The sequence below is a fragment of the Musca vetustissima genome, unplaced genomic scaffold (assembly GCF_032173495.1).
Source record: "Musca vetustissima isolate MV318-11 ecotype Yass unplaced genomic scaffold, APGP_CSIRO_Mvet_v1 utg1813, whole genome shotgun sequence".
Classification (NCBI taxonomy): Eukaryota; Metazoa; Arthropoda; class Insecta; order Diptera; family Muscidae; genus Musca; species Musca vetustissima.
The window spans coordinates 59,982-84,040 of NW_026881291.1; the positions used below are offsets into that span (position 1 = coordinate 59,982).

The 24,059-nt window shown below is 38.3% G+C and overlaps 1 protein-coding gene across 1 annotated transcript; it reads right to left on the bottom strand.

The window, feature by feature from the left end:
* Nucleotides 1-211: 211 nt before the first annotated feature.
* Nucleotides 212-23,265, bottom strand: LOC133327252 (sodium channel protein Nach). The gene is made up of 9 exons (XM_061535810.1): nt 23,083-23,265; nt 17,962-18,168; nt 17,638-17,827; nt 14,441-14,574; nt 14,109-14,376; nt 13,842-14,046; nt 5,621-5,789; nt 5,284-5,399; nt 212-402 (listed from the first exon to the last, which is right to left on the bottom strand). The coding sequence occupies exons 1-9, from the start codon at nt 23,259-23,261 to the stop codon at nt 212-214; spliced, it is 1,659 nt and encodes a 552-aa protein (XP_061391794.1). The 5' UTR covers nt 23,262-23,265.
* Nucleotides 23,266-24,059: the final 794 nt, after the last annotated feature.

Consider the following 24,059-nt stretch of genomic DNA (forward strand, 5'->3'; position numbering starts at 1 on the left):
TAGTTGTAAATCGTCTTTATGTAGTTCGCAATAATATAAAAAATATATATATTGGAAACTAAAAATATCCCTTAGCACTTACCTTTTGAAAATTTATTGAAAAAAACATTAATTTTGTGCTAACTACAATTTTTGCCTTTATTTTAATAATTGTGCATAACAAGGATATAATTTAATTAATAAGATATTGCATAAATATATAAGAAATGATTTAAGGACAAATATATAGTGGCTCATTCGGCTTGAATAAACGTGAAGCCCGCTTCCATTTCTTTGGTTTTGTAGTTTGTGAAATGTACTTCTTAAAAGCTATAATCAAATACTTAACAATGAAATAAAATATTTCCAATATTGCCACCATCGAAAAACCCATGCAGATCGATACAATGTTGCCCACTGTACCTGTAGGGAAAATTTAAAAAAATATATTATTTCATATATTTTTTTCAAAGAATTTAAAATAAAACAACAGAAGTCAGTTGGTCCTTGAAGAAAAATTATTTAAAAATCCACGCCTTAGAAGTTTGTTGGTCCTCGAAGAAAAATTCTTTAAAAATCCAAGCCTAGAAGTTTTTTGGTCCTTGAAGAAAAATTCTTTAAAAATCCACGCCTAGATATATTCTTTAAAAACCCACTCCTAGAGGTCTGTCGGTCCTTGAAGAAATATTCTTTAAAAATCCACGTTGTTGGTCCTTGGAGAAATATTCTTTAAAAATCCACGTCTAGGAGTCTGTTGGTCCTTGAAGAAATATTCTTTAAAAATCCACGTTGTTGGTCCTTGGAGAAATATTCTTTAAAAATCCACGTCTAGGAGTCTGTTGGTCCTTGAAGAAAAATTCTTTAAAAATCCACGCCTAGAAGTTTGTTGGTCCTTGAAAAAAATTCTTTAAAAATCCACGCCTAGAAGTTTGTTGGTCCTTGAAGAAAAATTCTTTAAAAATCCACGGCTAGAAGTTAGTTGATCCTTGAAGAAAAATTCTTTAAAAATCCACGCCTAGAAGTTTGTTGGTCCTTGAAGAAAAAATCTTTAAAAATCCACGCCTAGGAGTCTGTTTGTCCTTGAAGAAATATTCTTTAAAAATCCACGCCTAGGAGTCTGTTTGTCCTTGAAGAAATATTCTTTAAAAATCCACGCCTAGAAGTCTGTTGGTCCTTGAAGAAATATTCTCTTAAAATCCACGTCTAGGAGTCTCTTAGTCCTTGAAGAAATGTACTTTAAAATCCACGCCTTAGAAGTCTGACAGTCCTTGAAGAAATATTCTTTAAAAATCCACGCCTTAGAAGTCTGACAGTCCTTGAAGAAATATTCTTTAAAAATCCACGCCTTAGAAGTCTGACAGTCCTTGAAGAAATATTCTTTAAAAATCCACGCCTTAGAAGTCTGACAGTCCTTGAAGAAATATTCTTTAAAAATCCACGCCTTAGAAGTCTGACAGTCCTTGAAGAAATATTCTTTAAAAATCCACGCCTTAGAAGTCTGACAGTCCTTGAAGAAATATTCTTTAAAAATCCACGCCTTAGAAGTCTGACAGTCCTTGAAGAAATATTCTTTAAAAATCCACGCCTTAGAAGTCTGACAGTCCTTGAAGAAATATTCTTTAAAAATCCACGCCTTAGAAGTCTGACAGTCCTTGAAGAAATATTCTTTAAAAATCCACGCCTTAGAAGTCTGACAGTCCTTGAAGAAATATTCTTTAAAAATCCACGCCTTAGAAGTCTGACAGTCCTTGAAGAAATATTCTTTAAAAATCCACGCCTTAGAAGTCTGACAGTCCTTGAAGAAATATTCTTTAAAAATCCACGCCTTAGAAGTCTGACAGTCCTTGAAGAAATATTCTTTAAAAATCCACGCCTTAGAAGTCTGACAGTCCTTGAAGAAATATTCTTTAAAAATCCACGCCTTAGAAGTCTGACAGTCCTTGAAGAAATATTCTTTAAAAATCCACGCCTTAGAAGTCTGACAGTCCTTGAAGAAATAGTCTTTAAAAAATCCACGCCTTGTGTTGGTCCTTGAAGAAATAGTCTTTAAAAATCCACGCCTTAGAAGTCTGACAGTCCTTGAAGAAATAGTCTTTAAAAATCCACGCCTTAGAAGTCTGACAGTCCTTGAAGAAATATTCTTTAAAAATCCACGCCTATTGGCCAGATGGTCCTTGAAGATATATTCTTTAAAAATTCACTCCTTAGTAGTCTGACAGTCCTTGAAGAAATATTCTTTAAAAATCCACGCCTTAGAAGTCTGACAGTCCTTGAAGAAATATTCTTTAAAAATCCACGCCTTAGAAGTCTGACAGACCTTGAAGAAATATTCTTTAAAAATCCACGCCTTAGAAGTCTGACAGTCCTTGAAGAAGTATTCTTTAAAAATCCACGCCTTAGAAGTCTGACAGTCCTTGAAGAAATATTCTTTAAAAATCCACGACTTAGAAGCCTGACAGACCTTGAAGAAATATTCTTTAAAAATCCACGCCTTAGAAGTCTGACAGACCTTGTAGAAATATTCTTTAAAAATCCACGCCTTAGAAGTCTGACAGTCCTTGAAGAAATATTCTTTAAAAATCCACGCCTTAGAAGTCTGACAGTCCTTGAAGAAATATTCTTTAAAAATCCACGCCTTAGAAGTCTGACAGTCCTTGAAGAAATATTCTTTAAAAATCCACGCCTTAGAAGTCTGACAGTCCTTGAAGAAATATTCTTTAAAAATCCACGCCTTAGAAGTCTGACAGTCCTTGAAGAAATATTCTTTAAAAATCCACGCCTTAGAAGTCTGACAGTCCTTGAAGAAATATTCTTTAAAAATCCACGCCTTAGAAGTCTGACAGTCCTTGAAGAAATATTCTTTAAAAATCCACGCCTTAGAAGTCTGACAGTCCTTGAAGAAATATTCTTTAAAAATCCACGCCTTAGAAGTCTGACAGTCCTTGAAGAAATATTCTTTAAAAATCCACGCCTTAGAAGTCTGACAGTCCTTGAAGAAATATTCTTTAAAAATCCACGCCTTAGAAGTCTGACAGTCCTTGAAGAAATATTCTTTAAAAATCCACGCCTTAGAAGTCTGACAGTCCTTGAAGAAATATTCTTTAAAAATCCACGCCTTAGAAGTCTGACAGTCCTTGAAGAAATATTCTTTAAAAATCCACGCCTTAGAAGTCTGACAGTCCTTGAAGAAATATTCTTTAAAAATCCACGCCTTAGAAGTCTGACAGTCCTTGAAGAAATATTCTTTAAAAATCCACGCCTAGAAGTTTGTTGGTCCTTGAAGAAAAATTCTTTAAAAATCCACGCCTAGAAGTTTGTTGGTCCTTGAAGAAAAATTCTTTAAAAATCCACGCCTAGAAGTTTGTTGGTCCTTGAAGAAATATTCTTTAAAAATCCACGCCTAGAAGTTTGTTGGTCCTTGAAGAAAAATTCTTTAAAAATCCACGCCTAGAAGTTTGTTGGTCCTTGAAGAAAAATTCTTTAAAAATCCACGCCTAGAAGTTTGTTGGTCCTTGAAGAAAAATTCTTTAAAAAAATTCTTTAATCCACGCCTAGAAGTTTGTTGGTCCTTAAAGAAAAATTCTTTAAAAATCCACGCCTAGAAGTTTGTTGGTCCTTGAAGAAAAATTCTTTAAAAAAAAAATTCTTTAATCCACGCCTAGAAGTTTGTTGGTCCTTGAAGAAAAATTCTTTAATCCACGCCTAGAACTTTGTTGGTCCTTCAAGAAAAATTCTTTAAAAATCCACGCCTAGAAGTTTGTTGGTCCTTGAAGAAAAATTCTTTAAAAAAAAATTCTTTAATCCACGCCTAGAAGTTTGTTGGTCCTTGAAGAAAAATTCTTTAAAAAAAAATTATTTAATCCACGCCTAGATGTTTGTTGGTCCTTGAAGAAAAATTCTTTAAAAAAAAATTCTTTAATCCACGCCTAGAAGTTTGTTGGTCCTTGAAGAAAAATTCTTTAAAAAATCCACGCCTTGTCTAAGGCCTTGAAGAAAAATTCTTTAAAAAATCCACGCCTTGTCTAAGGCCTTGAAGAAAAATTCTTTAAAAATCCACGCCTAGGAGTCTGTTTGTCCTTGAAAAAATATTCCTTAAAAAATCCACGCCTTGGAGTCTGTTTGTCCTTGAAGAAATATTCTTTTAAAATCCACGCCTAGGACTCTGTTTGTCCTAGAAGAAATATTATTTTAAAATCCACGTCTAGGAGTCTCTTAGTCTTTGAAGAAATATTCTTTAAAAATCCACGCCTTAAAAGTCTGTTGGTCCTTGAAGAAATATTCTTTAAAAATCCTTGAAGAAATATACTTTAAAATCCACGCCTTAAAAGTCTGTTGGTCCTTGAAGAAATATTCTTTAAAAATCCTTGAAGAAATATTCTTTAAAATCCACGCCTTAAAAGTCTGTTGGTCCTTGAAGAAATATTCTTTAAAATCCACGCCTTAAAAGTCTGTTGGTCCTTGAAGAAATATTCTTTAAAATCCACGCCTTAAAAGTCTGTTGGTCCTTGAAGAAATATTCTTTAAAAATCCACGCCTAGGAATCTGTTGGTCCTTGAAGAAATATTATTTAAAAATCCACGCCTAGGAATCTGTTGGTCCTTGAAGAAATATTCTTTAAAAATCCACGCCTTAAAAGTCTGTTGGTCCTTGAAGAAATATTCTTTAAAAATCCACGCCTAGGAGTCTGTTGGTCCTCCAAGAAATATTCTTTAAAAATCCACGCCTAGGAGTCTGTTGGTCCTTGAAGAAATATTCTTTAAAAATCCACGCCTAGGAGTCTGTTGGTCCTTGAAGAAATATTCTTTAAAAATCAACGCCTAGGAGTCTGTTGGTCCTTGAAGAAATATTCTTTAAAAATCCACGCCTTAAAAGTCTGTTGGTCCTTGAAGAAATATTCTTTAAAAATCCACGCCTTAAAAGCCTGTTGGTCCTTGAAGAAATATTCTTTGAAATCCACGCCTTAAAAGTCTGTTGGTCCTTGAAGAAATATTCTTTGAAATCCACGCCTTAAAAGTCTGTTGGTCCTTGAAGAAATATTCTTTGAAATCCACGCCTTAAAAGTCTGTTGGTCCTTGAAGAAATATTCTTTAAAAATCCACGCCTTAAAAGTCTGTTGGTCCTTGAAGAAATATTCTTTAAAAATCCACGCCTTAAAAGTCTGTTGGTCCTTGAAGAAATATTCCTTATAAATCCACGTCTTAAAAGTCTGTTGGTCCTTGAAGAAATATTCTTTATAAATCCACGCCTAGGAGTCTGATCTGAATATTCTTTAAAATATAAAAATGTCTTAAATTCATGACTTACTCGATGATTCCACCCACGAATTTGTGCTGACCCGCATATAATATGGCGATGTTGCTTCATCGAAAAACACCCGCAACACTGAGAGATCCGAATAATTTGTTTGGAAGTTACCGTCACTGGGTTAAATACAAATGAATATAAAAAATTGGTAATGGGAAAATGTAGAACGGAAGCAGAAACAGAAAAAAACACGCCAAAGGTCATATATTTATTGATACACATATGTTATTAATATTCAATTGTAATTCTATTCATAACATGTCCTTGGGACAGATGTTGCAACAACAACAACACCCAATTGATGCTGCCTGCCCCAATCCACCACCAATATACTTACATAATCCCTTTTTGAAATGAATAACCATCAACGGGTAATGCCATTGCCGATACACTATAACGTATATCCTGACATGAGGGTAAACATTCGAGGCAATAAAGGGCTTCCTCTCGTTCACGTTCTAACCCATTGATGTTGGTGAGTTCGGTGAGGACATTACGCCATTTGACTATAAAAACAACAAAATGATTTTAAATGACAACACATTTCCATTTCTCGTTGTTGTCGTTGTTGCTTTGAAATTGGGGGTGCTTACATTTTCAAATGATTATGTTCCGCATTAGTTACGGTACGTTGTATTATTTTTGTGAATAACCATTTCAAAATATTTAATAAATATACAACAAGGCTTGTTATCGTTTTTATTCATTTTAATAATAGTGTGTTGTATTTTCTATTAGCATATGGTTACGTATACGTTATAATAACAATTATACGCACACTTTCACGGAAATAATTGGTCAAATACTAACGGACATGGATTTTGATTTTCCTCACGAAATATTAGAGAAGTAGGCTTGAATTTGTAGGCGTGAATTTTTAAAGAATATTTCTTTAAGGACATACGGACTTCAAGGCGTGGATTTTTAAAGAATATTTCTTTAAGGACATACGGACTTCAAGGCGTGGATTTTTAAACAACATTTCTTCAAAGACATACAGACTGCAAGGCGTGGATTTTTAAAGTATATTTCTTTAAGGACATACGGACTTCAAGGCGTGGATTTTTAAAGAATATTTCTTTAAGGACATACGGACTTCAAGGCGTGGATTTTTAAACAACATTTCTTCAAAGACATACGGACTTCAAGGCGTGGATTTTTAAACAACATTTCTTCAAAGACATACGGACTTCAAGGCGTGGATTTTTAAACAACATTTCTTCAAAGACATACGGACTTCAAGGCGTGGATTTTTAAAGAATATTTCTTTAAGGACATACGGACTTCAATATTTCTTCAAGGACATACGGACTTCAAGGCGTGGATTTTTAAACAATATTTCTTCAAGGACATACGGACTTCAAGGCGTGGATTTTCAAACAATATTTCTTCAAGGACATACGGACTTCACGGCGTGGATTTATAAAGAATATTTCTTCAAGGACATACGGACTTCAAGGCGTGGATTTTTAAAGAATATTTCTTTAAGGACATACGGACTTCAAGGCGTGGATTTTTAAAGAATATTTCTTTAAGGACATACGGACTTCAAGGCGTGGATTTTTAAAGTATATTTCTTTAAGGACATACGGACTTCAAGGCGTGGATTTTTAAAGAATATTTCTTTAAGGACATACGGACTTCAAGGCGTGGATTTTTAAAGAATATTTCTTTAAGGACATACGGACTTCAAGGCGTGGATTTTTAAAGAATATTTCTTTAAGGACATACGGACTTCAAGGCGTGGATTTTTAAAGAATATTTCTTTAAGGACATACGGACTTCAAGGCGTGGATTTTTAAAGAATATTTCTTTAAGGACATACAGACTTCAAGGCGTGGATTTTTAAAGAATATTTCTTCAAGGACATACAGACTTCAAGTCGTGGATTTTTAAAGAATATTTCTTTAAGGACATACGGACTTCAAGGCGTGGATTTTTAAAGAATATTTCTTTAAGGACATACGGACTTCAAGGCGTGGATTTTTAAACAACATTTCTTCAAGGGCATACAGGCTTCTAAGCGTGGATTTTTAAACAACATTTCTTCAAAGACGTACGGACTTCAAGGTGTGGATTTTTAAAGAATATTCTTTAAGGACATACGGATTTTAAGGCGTGGATTTTTAAAGAATATTTCTTTAAGGACATACAGACTTCAATATTTCTTCAAGGACATACGGACTTCAAGGCGTGGATTTTTAAAGAATATTTCTTCAAGGACATACGGACTTCAAGGCGTGGATTTTCAAACAATATTTCTTCAAGGACATACGGACTTCAAGGCGTGGATTTTTAAAGAATATTTCTTTAAGGACATACGGACTTCAAGGCGTGGATTTTTAAAGAATATTTCTTTAAGGACATACGGACTTCAAGGCGTGGATTTTTAAAAAATATTTCTTTAAGGACATACGGACTTCAAGGCGTGGATTTTTAAAGAATATTTCTTTAAGGACATACGGACTTCAAGGCGTGGATTTTTAAAGAATATTTCTTTAAGGACATACGGACTTCAAGGCGTGGATTTTTAAAGAATATTTCTTTAAGGACATACAGACTTCAAGGCGTGGATTTTTAAAGAATATTTCTTTAAGGACATACAGACTTCAAGGCGTGGATTTTTAAAGAATATTTCTTTAAGGACATACAGACTTCAAGGCGTGGATTTTTAAAGAATATTTCTTTAAGGACATACAGACTTCAAGGCGTGGATTTTTAAAGAATATTTCTTTAAGGACATACAGACTTCAAGGCGTGGATTTTTAAAGAATATTTCTTTAAGGACATATAGACTTCAAGGCGTGGATTTTTAAAGAATATTTCTTTAAGGACATTCGGACTTCAAGGCGTGGATTTTTAAAGAATATTTCTTTAAGGACATACGGACTTCAAGGCGTGGATTTTTAAAGAATATTTCTTTAAGGACATACGGACTTCAAGGCGTGGATTTTTAAAGAATATTTCTTTAAGGACATACGGACTTCAAGGCGTGGATTTTTAAAGAATATTTCTTTAAGGACATACGGACTTCAAGGCGTGGATTTTTAAAGAATATTTCGTGGATTTTTATAAGGACATACGGACTTCAAGGCGTGGATTTTTAAAGAATATTTCTTTAAGGACATACGGACTTCAAGGCGTGGATTTTTAAAGAATATTTCTTTAAGGACATACGGACTTCAAGGCGTGGATTTTTAAAGAATATTTCTTTAAGGACATACGGACTTCAAGGCGTGGATTTTTAAAGAATATTTCTTTAAGGACATTCGGACTTCAAGGCGTGGATTTTTAAAGAATACTTCAAGGCGTGGATTTTTAAAGAATATTTCTTTAAGGACATACGGACTTCAATATTTCTTCAAGGACATACGGACTTCAAGGCGTGGATTTTTAAACAATATTTCTTCAAGGACATACGGACTTCAAGGCGTGGATTTTCAAACAATAAAGGAATATTTCGTGGATTTATAAAAGGACATACGGACTTCAAGGCGTGGATTTTTAAAGAATATTTCTTTTGGGTGGCGTAGGGGATGATAGATACCAAGCAACGGCTCTGATTAGCTTTAACATGGCGAAGCCCAGGCTTATCTTGGTCCCTCTTTCATCTCAATTGTGGACACTGACCTCCCCGCGGTGCCACCTGGGGAGCTATTCTCATCACCCGATGAAATAGTGAGCTAATATGTGCCGCGAGTTCACCCATAAGAACTATAAAAAAATGGGTTGAGGCGTCGGGTTAGTTGCCCACTCTCGGAAAACCCAACCTACTATGAAAAAGCAAAGAAAAAGAAAACCAAACCCCCCTAATGTTGACGACCCCCGCAAACGTATAAAGGACCACGATCTGCGAATCTGCACTTGGAATGTGCGCACGCTATACAGAACAGGGGCAGTGTTCGCTTTGGCGGATATACTCAAGAAGTACAAAGCCGATATTATTGCCTTACAGGAAATGCGATGGAAAGGGACAGGCGTAAGTAAATCAGACGATTACGCCCTGTATTATAGCTGCCATGAAACGAGACATGAATTTGGCTGCGGATTTATGGTTAACAGGAGAATAAAAGACCTTGTCTCCAGATTCACTCCAGTAGATGAGCGAATTGCTATAATCCGTATAAAAGCGAAGTTCTTTTACATCAGTCTAATTTGCGCCCATGCTCCGACCGAAGATAAAGATGAACAGACCAAAGATATATTTTATGAGCGCCTAGAAACAGCATATGACCGTTGCCCTGGCCATGACATTAAAATTCTGCTAGGAGATTTTAATGCAAAAATCGGAAGGGAAAATATCTTTGGCCCCACCGTCGGAAAATTCAGCCTTCATGAAGAAACATCCGATAACGGCATGAGGTTGATTGACTTCGCGGCAGCAAAAAACATGGTAGTTAGCAGCACCAGATTCAAGCATCTCGATATACACAAGGCCACCTGGATTTCTCCTGATCAAGTAACGAGAAATCAAATTGATCATGTTGTGATAGACGGAAGGCATGCATCCAGTGTTTTAGACGTCCGATCGATCCGAGGAGCGAATATCGATTCGGACCATTACCTTGTGGCAGCCAAGGTACGCACCCGTCTAAATGTTGCAGCAAAGGTGCGATCTAATACAACACGGAAACTCGACGTCGAAAAGCTGCAAACACAACAGGTAGCCGAGGCCTACTCCGCTCAACTTACCCATCTGCTTGAAGAAAGCACTTCTTGTCCCGATAATAGTATAGAAGCACAATGGCAAAGAATTGCCCACTCCCTACAAACTGCAGCAAAAAGAACAATTGGGTACCAAAAACCACCACCAAGAAACCCATGGTACGATCAGGAGTGTCGTATTGCTACTGATGTGAAAAACGCAGCGTATAGGGCAACCCTGCAGACAGTAGCAACACGTAACGTGATGGAGAATTATCGGGAGAAAAGGAGAGAGGAGAAACGTGTTTTCAGAAAAAAGAAGAAAGAACAAGAAAAACGTGAGCGTGAGCAAATCGAGATGTACAGGAGTCAGAATGAAGTCCGGAAATTTTACCAACGAGTAAAACACCAAACCGAAGGCTTTGGTGCAGGCACATCCTCCTGTAGAGATGAAGAAGGAAACCTGGTGACAGATACAGACAGCGTGTTGAGGATCTGGAAGGAGCATTTCGAAAAGCTGCTAGTATCAAATAGTGGCGATGAAGAAGATACCCCAGAACCAATAGGAGATGATGGTATAGAGTGTATACCACCTAGCCAAGATGAGGTCATAAAAGCAATTAATCGGCTCAAGAACAACAAAGCAGCAGGAGCCGATGGGTTACCAGCCGAACTATTCAAGACTGGTGGCCAGATGCTGGTCAGGAGCATGCACCAGCTGATTAACACAATTTGGCTAGATGAATGCATGCCCAATGATTGGAACCTCAGCATCCTGTGTCCCGTGCACAAAAAAGGAGACAAGACGATATGTGCCAACTATAGAGGAATAAGTCTCCTTCCCATCGCATATAAAGTGCTATCCAGTGTGCTGTGTGAACGATTGAAGCCAATGGTCAATGACATCATCGGACCATACCAATGCGGCTTCAGACCTGGCAAATCGACCATAGACCAGATTTTCACTCTGCGCCAAATCCTGGAAAAGACCCACGAAAAACACATCGACACATATCACCTATTTGTCGACTATAAAGCCGCATTCGACAGCCCTATCCGTTCAGAGGTGTTTAAAGCCATGTCTGCGTTCGGCATTCCTGCAAAATTAATACGGCTATGCAGGATAACTTTAAGTGGCACAAGTGGCCGTTAAAGTAGGAAAGGACCTATCGGAGCCCTTCACTACCGAACGAGGATTCAGACAAGGTGACAGTTTGTCGTGTGATCTTTTTAACATCCTACTGGAAAAGGTCATACGAAACGCAAAGGTGAACAGAAATGGCACTCTGTACACCAAACAACACCAGTTACTCACCTACGCCGATGACATCGATATAATGGGTCGAACATTGCGAGCGGTAACAGCCACCTTTGAACAAATTGAAAAGGAGTCTGCCAAAGTGGGTCTGGCAGTAAACGGCGAGAAGACCAAGCTGATGGTATCAACGCGCAAGACGTCCAGTAGACTCGGACCAACTGTGGAACTTGAGAACTACAGCTTCGAGGTAGTTAAAGACTTTATATACCTTGGTACCGCCATAAATAAAACGAATGATATCAGTTTTGAAATTCGGAGAAGGATTGTGATGGCCAACAGATGCTACTATGGTCTAAGTAAGCAGTTTAGAAACAAGGCCACCTCTCGCCAGACCAAACTCACACTTTACAAGACGCTGATACTACCCGTGCTATTATATGGATCAGAAGCATGGGTACTTGCGCAAGCAGATGAGGCAGCGCTTGGGGTGTTTGAGAGAAAAATTCTCCGAAAGATCTACGGGCCGATCTGCGTCGACGGTGAATATCGGCGTCGAATGAACCACGAGCTCTACAATTTATACGCAGACATCGACATAGTCAGTCGTATTGAGCTGCAGCGACTACGGTGGCTAGGCCATGTTGTGCGGATGAATGAAGAAGCCCCAGCTCAAAAGGCATATAAAAATGAGCCTACGGATGGTTCCCGTAGAAGGGGAAGGCCACGAATTAGATGGAAAGACCAAGTAGAAAACAACATCTTGGAACGTGGTCTTCCCAATTGGTGGACTTGCGCACAAGACCGGCGCGCTTGGAAATCTTTTTTAAGCTCGGCTTATGGAACAACCGTTCTGTAACAAGCCAGCTAAGTAAGTAAGTAAGTAATTTCTTTAAGGACATACGGACTTCAAGGCGTGGATTTTTAAAGAATATTTCTTTAAGGACATACGGACTTCAAGGCGTGGATTTTTAAAGTATATTTCTTTAAGGACATACGGACTTCAAGGCGTGGATTTTTAAAGAATATTTCTTTAAGGACAACGGACTTCAAGGCGTGGATTTTTAAAGAATATTTCTTTAAGGACATACGGACTTCAAGGCGTGGATTTTTAAAGAATATTTCTTTAAGGACATACGGACTTCAAGGCGTGGATTTTTAAAGAATATTTCTTTAAGGACATACGGACTTCAAGGCGTGGATTTTTAAAGAATATTTCTTTAAGGACATACGGACTTCAAGGCGTGGATTTTTAAAGAGTATATTTCTTTAAGGACATACGGACTTCAAGGCGTGGATTTTTAAAGAATATTTCTTTAAGGACATACGGACTTCAAGGCATGGATTTTTAAAGAATATTTCTTTAAGGACATACAGACTTCAAGGCGTGGATTTTTAAAGAATATTTCTTTAAGGACATACGGACTTCAAGGCGTGGATTTTTAAAGAATATTTCTTTAAGGACATACAGACTTCAAGGCGTGGATTTTTAAAGAATATTTCTTTAAGGACTATCAGAGATATAGGCGTGGATTTTAAAATAAATTTTCTTCAAGGACTATCATTATAGGCGCGGAGTTTTAAAGAATATTTCTTTAAGGACATACAGACTTCAAGGCGTGGATTTTTAAAGAATATTTCTTTAAGGACATACAGACTTCAAGGCGTGGATTTTTAAAGAATATTTCTTTAAGGACATACAGACTTCAAGGCGTGGATTTTTAAAGAATATTTCTTTAAGGACATACAGACTTCAAGGCGTGGATTTTTAAAGAATATTTCTTTAAGGACATACAGACTTCAAGGCGTGGATTTTTAAAGAATATTTCTTTAAGGACATACAGACTTCAAGGCGTGGATTTTTAAAGAATATTTCTTTAAGGACATACAGACTTCAAGGCGTGGATTTTTAAAGAATATTTCTTTAAGGACATACAGACTTCAAGGCTAATGTGTTCTGTTAAAACATTACGCCATTTGACTATAAGAGAAAGAAGAGGGAGTTAAAATGTGAAGGGTTTTCACAAGTGGGAATTTCTTTTCAGAGGAGTGGGGAATTTGAAAATCGGAATATTGATAATTGGGAATTAGTAGTGATTACAATGAACAATTAAATCAAGGGCTATATTCAGAACCAATTCCTTGTTATTTCCATTATAGAGACCATATGCGTATAATAATTGACGTAAAGTATACGCTCCCTTATGTTTACAAGATTGCAACCATAGGCGTATGATTGGATTGGAACACCCCGTTCCAAACCGAGAATTTTAATGTGTTCCGTTAAAGCATTACGCCATTTGACTATAAGAGAAAAAAGAAGGGGTTAAAATGTGAAGGGTTTTCACAAGTGGGGAAGTTAATTCAGAGGAGTGGGGGGTTTAAAAATCGGAAAATTGGTAATTGGGATTTAGTTTAGATTGAAATGAACAATTAAATTAAGAGCTATATTCAGAACAAATTCCTTGCTATTTCCATTATAGAGGCCATATGCGTATAATCATTGTCGTAACGTATACGCTCCCATATGTTTACAAGATTGCAACCATAGGCGTATGATTGTTGTCAAAACGTATACACCCCCATTTTAATTTGCAATACGAGTGTATCCAAATATCTTTACTTGCGAAATAATTTTAGAAAAAATTGTCTAACTTACATTTATACTGCTGCATACACTCAATATTACCCAGGGTACAAAATGGCACCCCATTCATATCATCCACTAACGACAATGGCGTATAGAATGGTATACAATTACATAGAGCCATTATGCTACGCGCTCGGCAACGTGTAATGCAATTTTGCATTGAATATTTATTATTATAATTCAGCGGCACTTCATCATCGAAATAACATTTGCGCTAAAATATCAAAACATAATATTTAAAAAAATATCCTTAAAATTCCCTTCTCCTTTACTTACATGCGATGCCGCAAATGATCTCAAATCATCACTACTATCCAAAACACGTGCCTTCAAACCAATAAAAGTCTCTTCGTTGATAATGGGGAATACTTCCAAACTACTACCCGAAGATATTTCCGGAAATCGATTTGGTGAGTGTACAATAACAGCATAGCCATCCATATTCAATAGACTGGCCATATCATCAGCATGGCTTGTGTTCAAGACGACAATCAGGCCCATGCCAGAGCCGGAGAATCGTGTGCGATATGTACGTTTTCTGTAACTATTTAAAAAAAGTTTTTATTTATTTTTTAGGAGATGTAACAAAAATTTACTTATTTGGTTACCTATCATTTGAGTTGAACATGCAACAAGGTCCATACTGTGTCAATTGGGTCTGAAATGTCTGCTCTTCAAAGCAATTAACTCTTTTGGCGCCCAACATACAGGCCAATATGAAATCTTCACATTTCGGTGTAAGCTGTAAATTCGGAAATCGGAAAATTGCATAATTACTGATATTGTTGCAATAGTAGATATAGAAGGATCTTGCGGATCGATTTACTCTCCATAAGAACATATGATTCCAGCTTAAATAGTCCACGTATAATTCCAATACAATCACTTTTTAAGAATTATATTTTCCCATGATAACGATATCAGAAAACAAATAAAAATGAAACTTGTAAGGAATCGAACTCAAGTAAAGTCGATTATATGATACCCTACGAAGTCTGATGGGGTGGCGTAGGGGTTGATAGATACCAATCAACGGCTCTAATTGGCTTTAACATGGCGATGTTCAGGCTTATCTTGGTCCCTCTTTCATCTCAATTGTGGGCACTGTCGCGAGTTCACCCATAAGAACTATAAAAAAATGGGTTGAGGTGTCGGGTTAGTTGCCCACTCTCGAAAAACCCAACCGACTATGAAAAAGCAAAGAAAATGAAAACCAACCGACCTAATGTTGACAACCACCCGCAAATGTATAAAGGACCACGATCTGCGAATCTGCACTTGGAATGTGCGCACCTTGTACAGAACAGACGCAGTTTTCGCTTTGGCGGATGTACTCAAGAAATACAAAGCCGGTATTATTGCCTTACAGGGAATGCGATGGAACAGGACAGGCGAAAGTAAATCGCACTGTATTGTAGCCGCCATGAAACGAGACATGAATTTAGCTGCGGATTTATGGTTAACAGGAGAATAAAACACATCGTCTTCAGATTCACTCCAGTAGATGAGCGAATTGCTATAATCCGTATTAAAGCGAAGTTGTTCTACATCAGTATTATTTGCGCCCGTGTTCCGACCGAATACAAAGATGAGCACACCAAACAGCATATGATCGCTGCCCTGGCCATGACATTCTAATTCTGCTAGGAGATTTTAATGCAAAAATCGGAAGGGAAAATATATTTGGCCCACCCGTCGGAAAATTCAGCCTTCATGAAGAAACATCCAACAACGGCATGAGGTTGATTGACTTCGCGGCAGCAAAAAACATGGTAGTTAGCAGCACCAGATTCAAGCATCTCGATATACACAAGGCCACCTGGATGTCTCCTGATCAAGCAACGAGAAATCAAATTGATCTTGTTGCGATAAACGGAAGGCATTCATCCAGTGTATTAGACGTTCGATCGATCCGAGGAGCGAATATCGATTCGGACCACTACCTTGTAGCAGCCAATGTTCGCACTCGTCTTAATGTTGCAGCAAAGGTGCGATCTAACACAACTCGACGTCGAAATGCTGCAAACACAACAGGTAGCCGAGGCCTACTCCGCTCAACTTACCCACCTGCTTGGCGAAAGCACTTATTGTCCCGATAATAGTATAGAAGCACAAAGAATTGCCCACTCCCTACATACTGCAGCAAAAGCAACACTTGGGTATAAAGAGTAAAACACCAAATCTAAGGCTTTGGTGCAGGCACATCCTCCTGTGGAGATGAAGAAGGAAACCTGGTGACAAATACTGAAAGCGTGTTGAGGATCTGGAAGGAACATTTTTAAAGCTTCTGTTATCAAATAGTGGCGGTGAGGAAGATACCCCAAAACCAATAGCCAAGATGAGGTCATAAAAGCAATTAATCGGCTCAAGAACAATAAAGCAGCAGGAGCCGATGGGTTACCAGCCGACCTATTCAAGACTGGTGGTCAGATGCTGGTCAGGAGCATGTACCAGCTGATTAGTACAATTTGGCTAGAGGAATGCATGCCCGATGATTCGAACCTCAGCATCGGGTCCCCCGTGAACAAAAAATGAGACAAGACGATATGTGCCAACTATAGAGGAATTAGCCTTCTTCCTGTCGTATATAAAGTGCTATCCAGTGTGCTGTGTAAACGATTGAAGCCAATGGTCAATGACATTAGACAATACCACACCATACGGCTTCAGACCTGGCAAATCCACCCCTCTCGGAGCCCTTTAATACCTAACGAGCATTCAGACAAGGTGACTGTTTGTTGTGTGACCTTTTTAACATCCTTCCAGCAGGATGGGCATACGAGACGCAACGGTGAACAGAAATAACACTCGGTACACCAAACAATACGTGTTACTCGTCTACGCCGACGACATCGACATAATGGGTCGAACATTGCGAGCGGTAACATCCTCCTTTGTGGGACTAGCAGTAAATGGCGAGAAAACGCTATAAATCAAACTAATAACATCAGCTTTGAAATCCGGAGGAGAATAGGGTTGGCCAACAGATGCTACTACTCAACTGCAACTTGCAACTCAAAAGCAAGGCCACCTCTCGCCAGACCAAACTCACTCCCTACAAAACGCTGCAAATAAGACAGCTCTTGGAGTGTTTGAGAGAAAAATTCTCCGAAAGATCTATGGACCGATCTGCGTCGACGGTGAATATCGTCGTCGAATAAACCATGAGCTATACAAACTATTCTCGGACATCGACATGCGAGGGCAGTACGGAAAGTTCTTAGCCTAGTACAAAAGCGTAGTATAAACAGAAAAAAGTTAAGTGTTTTGGAAACTTCCATCTCTGGTATGAACAAATCTTAAATTTTGTTTCGATCTGGCAACTCCTTCATATAGAAACAGGTGTTCAAAAAAGAAGCATCCACAATTTTTTACAATGGAAAAAATTAGAAATGCGTGCTTTCATTGTAAAAAAATTGCGGATGCGCCAGATCGAAATAAATTTTAACATGTTCATAGCAGAGATGGAAGTTTCCAAAACACTTAACTTCTCTGTTTATACCGTGCTTTTGTGCTAGGCTAAGAACTTTCCAAACTGCCATCGTAGTCAGACGGATTGAGCTGCAGCGGCCAAGTTAGCTAGGTCATGTTGTGAGAATGGATGAGGATTTCCCCAATCAAAATGCATATAAAGCGAGCCAAGTGATGAAAGATCATGTAGAAGACAAAATTTCGGAACATGGTCCTTCCAATTGCAAGATCTGTGCACAAGACCGGCGCGCCTGGAAATCTGTTTTAAGCTCGGCATATGGAACAAATGTTCTGTCACAAGCCAGCTAAGTTAGTAAGTATTTACATACATTACCCTTTGCATTATCTTCAGCATATTATAAAATGTTTCATTGTCGTCCGTTCCATAGTGATCCAGAAATTTCTGAAATTCTCTGTAATCCAAATGACTCTCCAATTTGTCGTGTCTAAAATAAAAACTATTAAAGTAGGCGATGCGTTTCATGAAAAAATCCACCGAACGATTATAAGGATCCACCTTGGATCTGAAAATACAAAAAAAATAGAATACAAAATAACTTTTGAAACAAAATAATTTCGAAACCAACTAAAATATTAAATTCCCCCAAATTTAAGTTCTTTTTTGGTTTATTTCATTAAAAAATGTATAATAACTTACAATTCCTGGGCATATTGCAGAGCCGCCTTGTGTGAAATGCGATTATTCGAACAGATTGATACAGCCGGAAACGGAACATTCTGCACTGGATACAATGGGTCATACAAATTGATGGAAAAATGTTGAAGGACAAATTGATCCCAAGTGTATGTCAATGCGACGCACATAAAACAAAGAATGGTGACATGGACACACAGCCAAATGAATCTGGAAAAGAAGACGAGAAAAACGATTTCTATAAATATCGGATGCAATTGAATGTCGAGACACACAGGGAGAAATATTAAAAAAATCCAAAGTGTTTAACTGTTATAAAAACAGTGCATTTGTTTTCATTTCGTTACTTTATCGATGGTTTTCATCGAACACACAAACACACATTCTTGTTTACAAACGTATATGGAAAAATTTTGCGTTTTATGGTTGAATACACCTCTGTCGATTAATACTGAAATTTCTTTTTCTGTCTTAATATCAGACGAATGAAACGAACGATCACACAACTACATATTTAAATAAATATACATATAATAGATTATGAATTGATATGGGTCATAACATGAAATCTTATACCAAAATTCTTCTTGGGAAATGTAGAGTCCTAAATATCGAAAAAGTTCCTCTACTGTGCCACGTTTGTAACATATTGAAATAATAATTTCCCACCCATGGATTCTGGCCAAAGAAGGTCTCTATTGTTTTTGTTAATTCTTAATGGGATGAAATGGATCACGAAGCTACTCCAATCTCACAACATGACTTAGCCAACGTAGTCGCTACAGCTCGATCGTCTGACTATGACTATTACTCCAATAGTCTCATTTGCCTCATTTGTTTGCGCAAGTACCCATGCTTCAGATCCATACAACAGCACGGGTAGTATCAGTGTCTTATAGAGTGTGAGTTTGGTCTGGCGAAAGGTAGCTTTGTTCCTAAATTGCTTACTTAGACCATAGTAACATTTGTTGGTCAGAACTATTCTTCTTCGGATTTCAATGCCAATGTTATAAGTTTTGTTTATGGCGGTACCGAAGTATATAAAATTGTTCACTACCTTGAAGCTATAGTTTTCAAGTTCCACAGTTGGTCCGAGTCTACCGGACGTCTTGCGCGTTGATACAATCAGTTGTTGTTGTAGCAACAGAATACATGTCGTTTTGTCATGCATCGTCTGGTTCTGCATCTTCTACCACCAAATTCAGGAATGCTGCAACTTCAGCGGGTTCCGTCCAAAGTGAATTCGGCGATAGGTGAGTAGGCTTAGCTGGGCAATTGAAAAGGTGCAACGTGTCGTGTGGCCCTAGTCCACATGCCGGGCATGTGTTAGGTATCGAGCCGTCAATTCTTGCCCAATTGAGCTAAGCCTACTCGTGTTTGCCTTGGCAGCTGCTTCTCCTCAGCTGCGATGGATGGGGGGTTGTCTCCAATTATGGTATTCACTCTATATTGCTCTACTGCCAGAGCGACTGCATCCGTGTGAATACCATTCAGACCTGCTTGATAGGCTTCTTCATCTAGAGGTTCACGCTTGTACCTTTGGACCTCTCTCTCTAGATCATGAAGATCTTTCCTGACGAGCCTGGGTGGGGGAGTCCTGTCCATAAGGCTATGGCAGGGATGTTCCTGACGATAACACCCAAGCAGGTACTGCATCGACAACATATAGTTGTGACGATGGATGGGTAAGATCTTCGTCTCCTCATGAAGATGGTCCACTGGAGTCATAAGGAGACACCCTGTTGCAGTTCTCAGGGCAGCGTTCTGGCAGGTCTGAATATTTTTCCACTGCGTATCACTGACATTCGCGAACCACACTGTCGCCGCATAGCTTACCACTGAACGGCCTATTGCTTTATAAGAGGTCAACAAGGTTTCTTTGTCAGCGCCCCAAGTGCTGCCGGCTAGCGACTTGAGGACCTTGTTCCTACTTCTCATATCACGAAACTGAATATCATCAAACTGATTGTATCCCGAACAATTACATGTTCGTGATACAATCAGTTTGGTCTTCTCGCCATTTGGCAGACTCCTTCTCAATTCGCTCAAAGGTGGCTGTTACTGCTCGCATGTTCGACCCATTATGTCGATGTCGTCCGTGTACAGAGTGCCATTTCTAACCACCCTCATATGACCTTTTTCCAGCAGGATGTTAAAACGATGATACGACAAACTGTCACCTTCTCTGAGTCTACGATCGATATTAAAGGGCTCCGATAGGTCCTTTACGACTTAAACTGCCAGTTATTACATAGCCGTATTAATTTTGCAGGGGTGGCAAACGCAGGCATGGCTTTAAACACTTCTGAACGGATGGGGCTGTCGTATGTGGCTTTATAGTTGACGTATAAGAGTAATGTGTCGATGTATTTTTCGTGGATCTTTTCCAGGATTTGGCGTAGAGTGAAAATCTGGTCTATGGTGGATTTGCCAGGTCTGAAGCCGTATTGGTATGATCCAATAATGTCATTAACCATTGGCTTCAGTCGTTTACACGCTAGATAACACTTTATATGCGATGGAAAGGATACTTATTCACCTAGCCAAATTGTACTAATCAGCTGGTGCATGTTCCTGACGAGCATCTGACCACCGGTTTTGAATAGTTCAGGTGGTGCTTTAATATTCTTCAGCCGATTAATTGTTATTCTGACCTCATTCTGACCTCTTATTGGTTCTAGGGTATCTTCTTCACCGCCACTATTTGATATCCTTCCAGATTCTCAACACGCTATCTATATCAGTCACCTCTACAGGAAGATATGCCTGCAACAAAGCCTTCAGTTTGGTGTTTTACTCGTTGGTAAAATTTCCAGATTTCATTCTGACTTATGTACAGTCAGAATGAACGTCTTGTTCTTCCTCCCGATAATTCTCCATCGCATTACGTGTTGCTACTGTCTGCAGAGTTGCCCTATACGCTGCGTTGGTTTCTTGATGGTGGTTTTTGGTACCCAAGTGTTGCTTTTACTGCAGTTTGTAGGGAGTGGAGTGCTTATCAGGACAAGGAGTGTTTTCGTCAAGCAAGTTGAGCGGAGTAGCCTTCTGCTACCTGTTGTGTTTGCAGCTTTTCGACTTCGAGTTTCCGTGTTACATTAGACCGCAGCGTTGCTGCTACATTAGGACGAGTATGAACCTTGGCTGCTACAAGGTATTGGTCCAAATTGATATTCGCTCCTCGTAGCGATCGAACGTCTAAAACACTGGATGAATACCTTCCGTCTATCACAACATGATCAATTTGATATCTCGTTGTTTGATAGTGGCCTTGTATACATCAAGATGCTTGAATCTGGTGCTGCTAATTACAATGTTTTTGCTACTGCAAAATCAATTAACCTCATGCCTTTGTCGGATGTTGCTTCATGGAGGCTGAATTTTCCGACGGTGGAGCCAAAATTATAGCAAAATTTTAATGACATTGCCAGGGCAGCGATCATAGGCTGTTTCTAGACGCTCGTAAAAAATGAATTTGGTCTGCACATCTTTGTCTTCCGTCGGAGCATGGGCGCAAATGAGACTGATGTAGAAAAACTTCGCTTTTATACGGATTATAGCGATTCGTTCATCTGCTAGAGTGAGTCTGGAGACGAGTTATCAGGGGAATAGTTAACCCTAAATCCGCAGCCAAATTGAGCGTAATTGTCTGATTTATTACGCCTGCCTCTTTCCATAGCACACCCGGTATTTTGGGGATTTTGGACACGTTTTCCAACCAAATTATCTGTAATTTTACATTTTCAATTCTCATTGTATAACACATTTTTGTACCCTTCACCACACTGAGATACAGAGCATTATGTGCATATGTTTGTGACTAGCAAAAGTAATCGAAATAGACCCATGGTTCCTTTTGAGTATATGCATAGAATCACTTTCTAAGTCGATTTATGCATGTCCGTCCGTCCGTCTGTTGATGTTAAATTGTAAACAAAGTACAGGTCGTATGTATCATTCGATTTGGCACAGCTCATTTATTTGACCCAAGGACGAACGCTATTAAAATTGAGAAAAATCGGTTCAGATTAAGATATAGCTCCCATATATATTTTCGTTCGATTTAATGTAAATGGTGCACCATAGTCCCTATATATCTTCCGATTTGCACGAAATTTGGTACAGCGTTTTGAATTAGGTCTAGAATGACGTGTGTCATGTTTCGTTAAAATCGGTTCAGATTTTGATATAGCTCCCATATATATTTTCCTTCGATTTAATGTAAATGGTGCACCAAAGTACCTATATATCTTTCGATTTGCACGAAATTTGGCACAGCGTATTGAATTAGGTCTGAAATGATGTGTGTTAAGTTTCGTGAAAATCGGTTCAAATTTAGATATAGCTCCCATGTATATTTTCGTCCGATTTAATGTAAATGGTGCACCAAAGTACCAATATATAATTCGATTTGCACGAAATTTCGCACAGCGTATTGAACTAGGTCTGGAATGATGTGTGTTAAGTTTCGTGAAAATCGGTTAAGATTTAGATATATATCTTTTCTTCCGATTTTATGTAAAAGGTGCACCAAAGTCCCTTTATATCTTTAGATTTGCACGAAATTTGGCATAGCGTAATGAATTAAGCCTAGAATGATGTGTGTTAATCTTCGTGAAAATCGGTTCAGATTTAGATATAGCTCCCATATATATTTTCGTCCGATTTAATGTAAATGGTGCACCAAAGTCCCTATATGTCTTTCGATTTGCACGACATTTGGCAGAGCGTAATGAATTAGGTCTGGAATGATGTGAGTTAAGTTTCGTGAAAATTGGTCCAGATTTAGATATAGCTCCCATATATATTTTCGTCCCATTTAATGTTAAAGAAGCACCAAAGTCCCTATATATATTTCTATTTGCACGAAATTTGGCACAGCGTATTGAATTAGGTCTGGAATGATGTGTGTTAAGTTTCGCGAAAATCAGTTCAGATTTTGATATTGCTTCCATATATATTTTTGTCCGATTTAATGTAAAAGATGTACCAAAGGAGCCCCCCATTAACTTTAGATATTTTGATTGTCATCCGGGCAGAACTTAACATCGTTTTTATTTTACTTCTTAATTATTATATGGAATCACCCATATCATTCACCAGCTGCATTTAAAATTGTATACTTACTTCTCATATGAAAATAATCCCGAATCGACAAATTTATTGTAAGCATGCAAAGATATATTGCTAAATAAATCTGTCATATCCTTGCTGAATTTGCTACCCAACGACTCGTGGCGACGTTTGTGTTGTGACGGATTTTTTATCCACCATACGGCGTTCGAAGTAGATTTAATATCAACCATGATGTTGAAAAGTAACTGTTACTTCTTTTCACTGCGATTATAGTTTTTTTTTTTTTCTTTTTTGTTTAATACATCAACCCAACCAACCAAGTCTAGGTTCAGACAGATTGCCTCCTTGGGCAAAGGATGCTGATGGTACCACCTCCTCTTAGTGTGACTGATGTCAAGCAGCGCGGTGCAAAACAAAAGGCGTAAAGATTGCACGAAAACCAAATAAAAAACGGATATGAAACGTAAGTTTACTTAATGTTTCTTGTAACCGTGGTCTGGCTACGAGTCACACACTCGATCTCGATGTGTGACTGTATGCGTGGCGCGGTAGACAAGTATGCGTGCGGCTTTTTTTATAAACACGTCGTCCGCGTAAGCCCGTTACAAACAGAGTGTTGTTGTTTCCGGTTGTACTCGTTGTGGCATGTTTATATGATAAAGTGTCCTGGCCATTCTGGTCTACCAGTCAGGCATGGATGAGAAAAAAATGAAAAACAAAATATAACAGTGTTTCCTTTTGTGTTTTAGTCCACAGTAATCTCCCACTCTACATATGAATATACATACGAACAATATGTGTGTATTGTAAACACCATCCAGTATGGGATTTTTTTGTTGATGAAGTGCCTGCCTGCCTGACTGCCTGTGTACGCGTGTTGTTGACATGTAATTGTGTCGCTCAAAGTACAGTTAAATGACAACTTAACAACTTTAGTTGGTTGTTTCATTTGATGATGGTTGACGGATGTACTACGGCTAGTGCAATGGATTGCCCCCCACCCCGCACTTCCTCCAGTAACACTTCCG

Bases quoted from the DNA above. Each gene is read 5' to 3' on its own strand.
- LOC133327252 (XM_061535810.1), bottom strand. From the start codon at position 23,261: ATGGTTGATATTAAATCTACTTCGAACGCCGTATGGTGGATAAAAAAT. The intron at 14,047-14,108 runs GTAAGTAAAGGA...TTGATATTTTAG, and splicing joins GATCATTTGCGGCATCGCAT to CGCAAATGTTATTTCGATGA. The intron at 403-5,283 runs GTAAGTCATGAA...TTTTCCCTACAG, and splicing joins TTCGTGGGTGGAATCATCGA to GTACAGTGGGCAACATTGTA.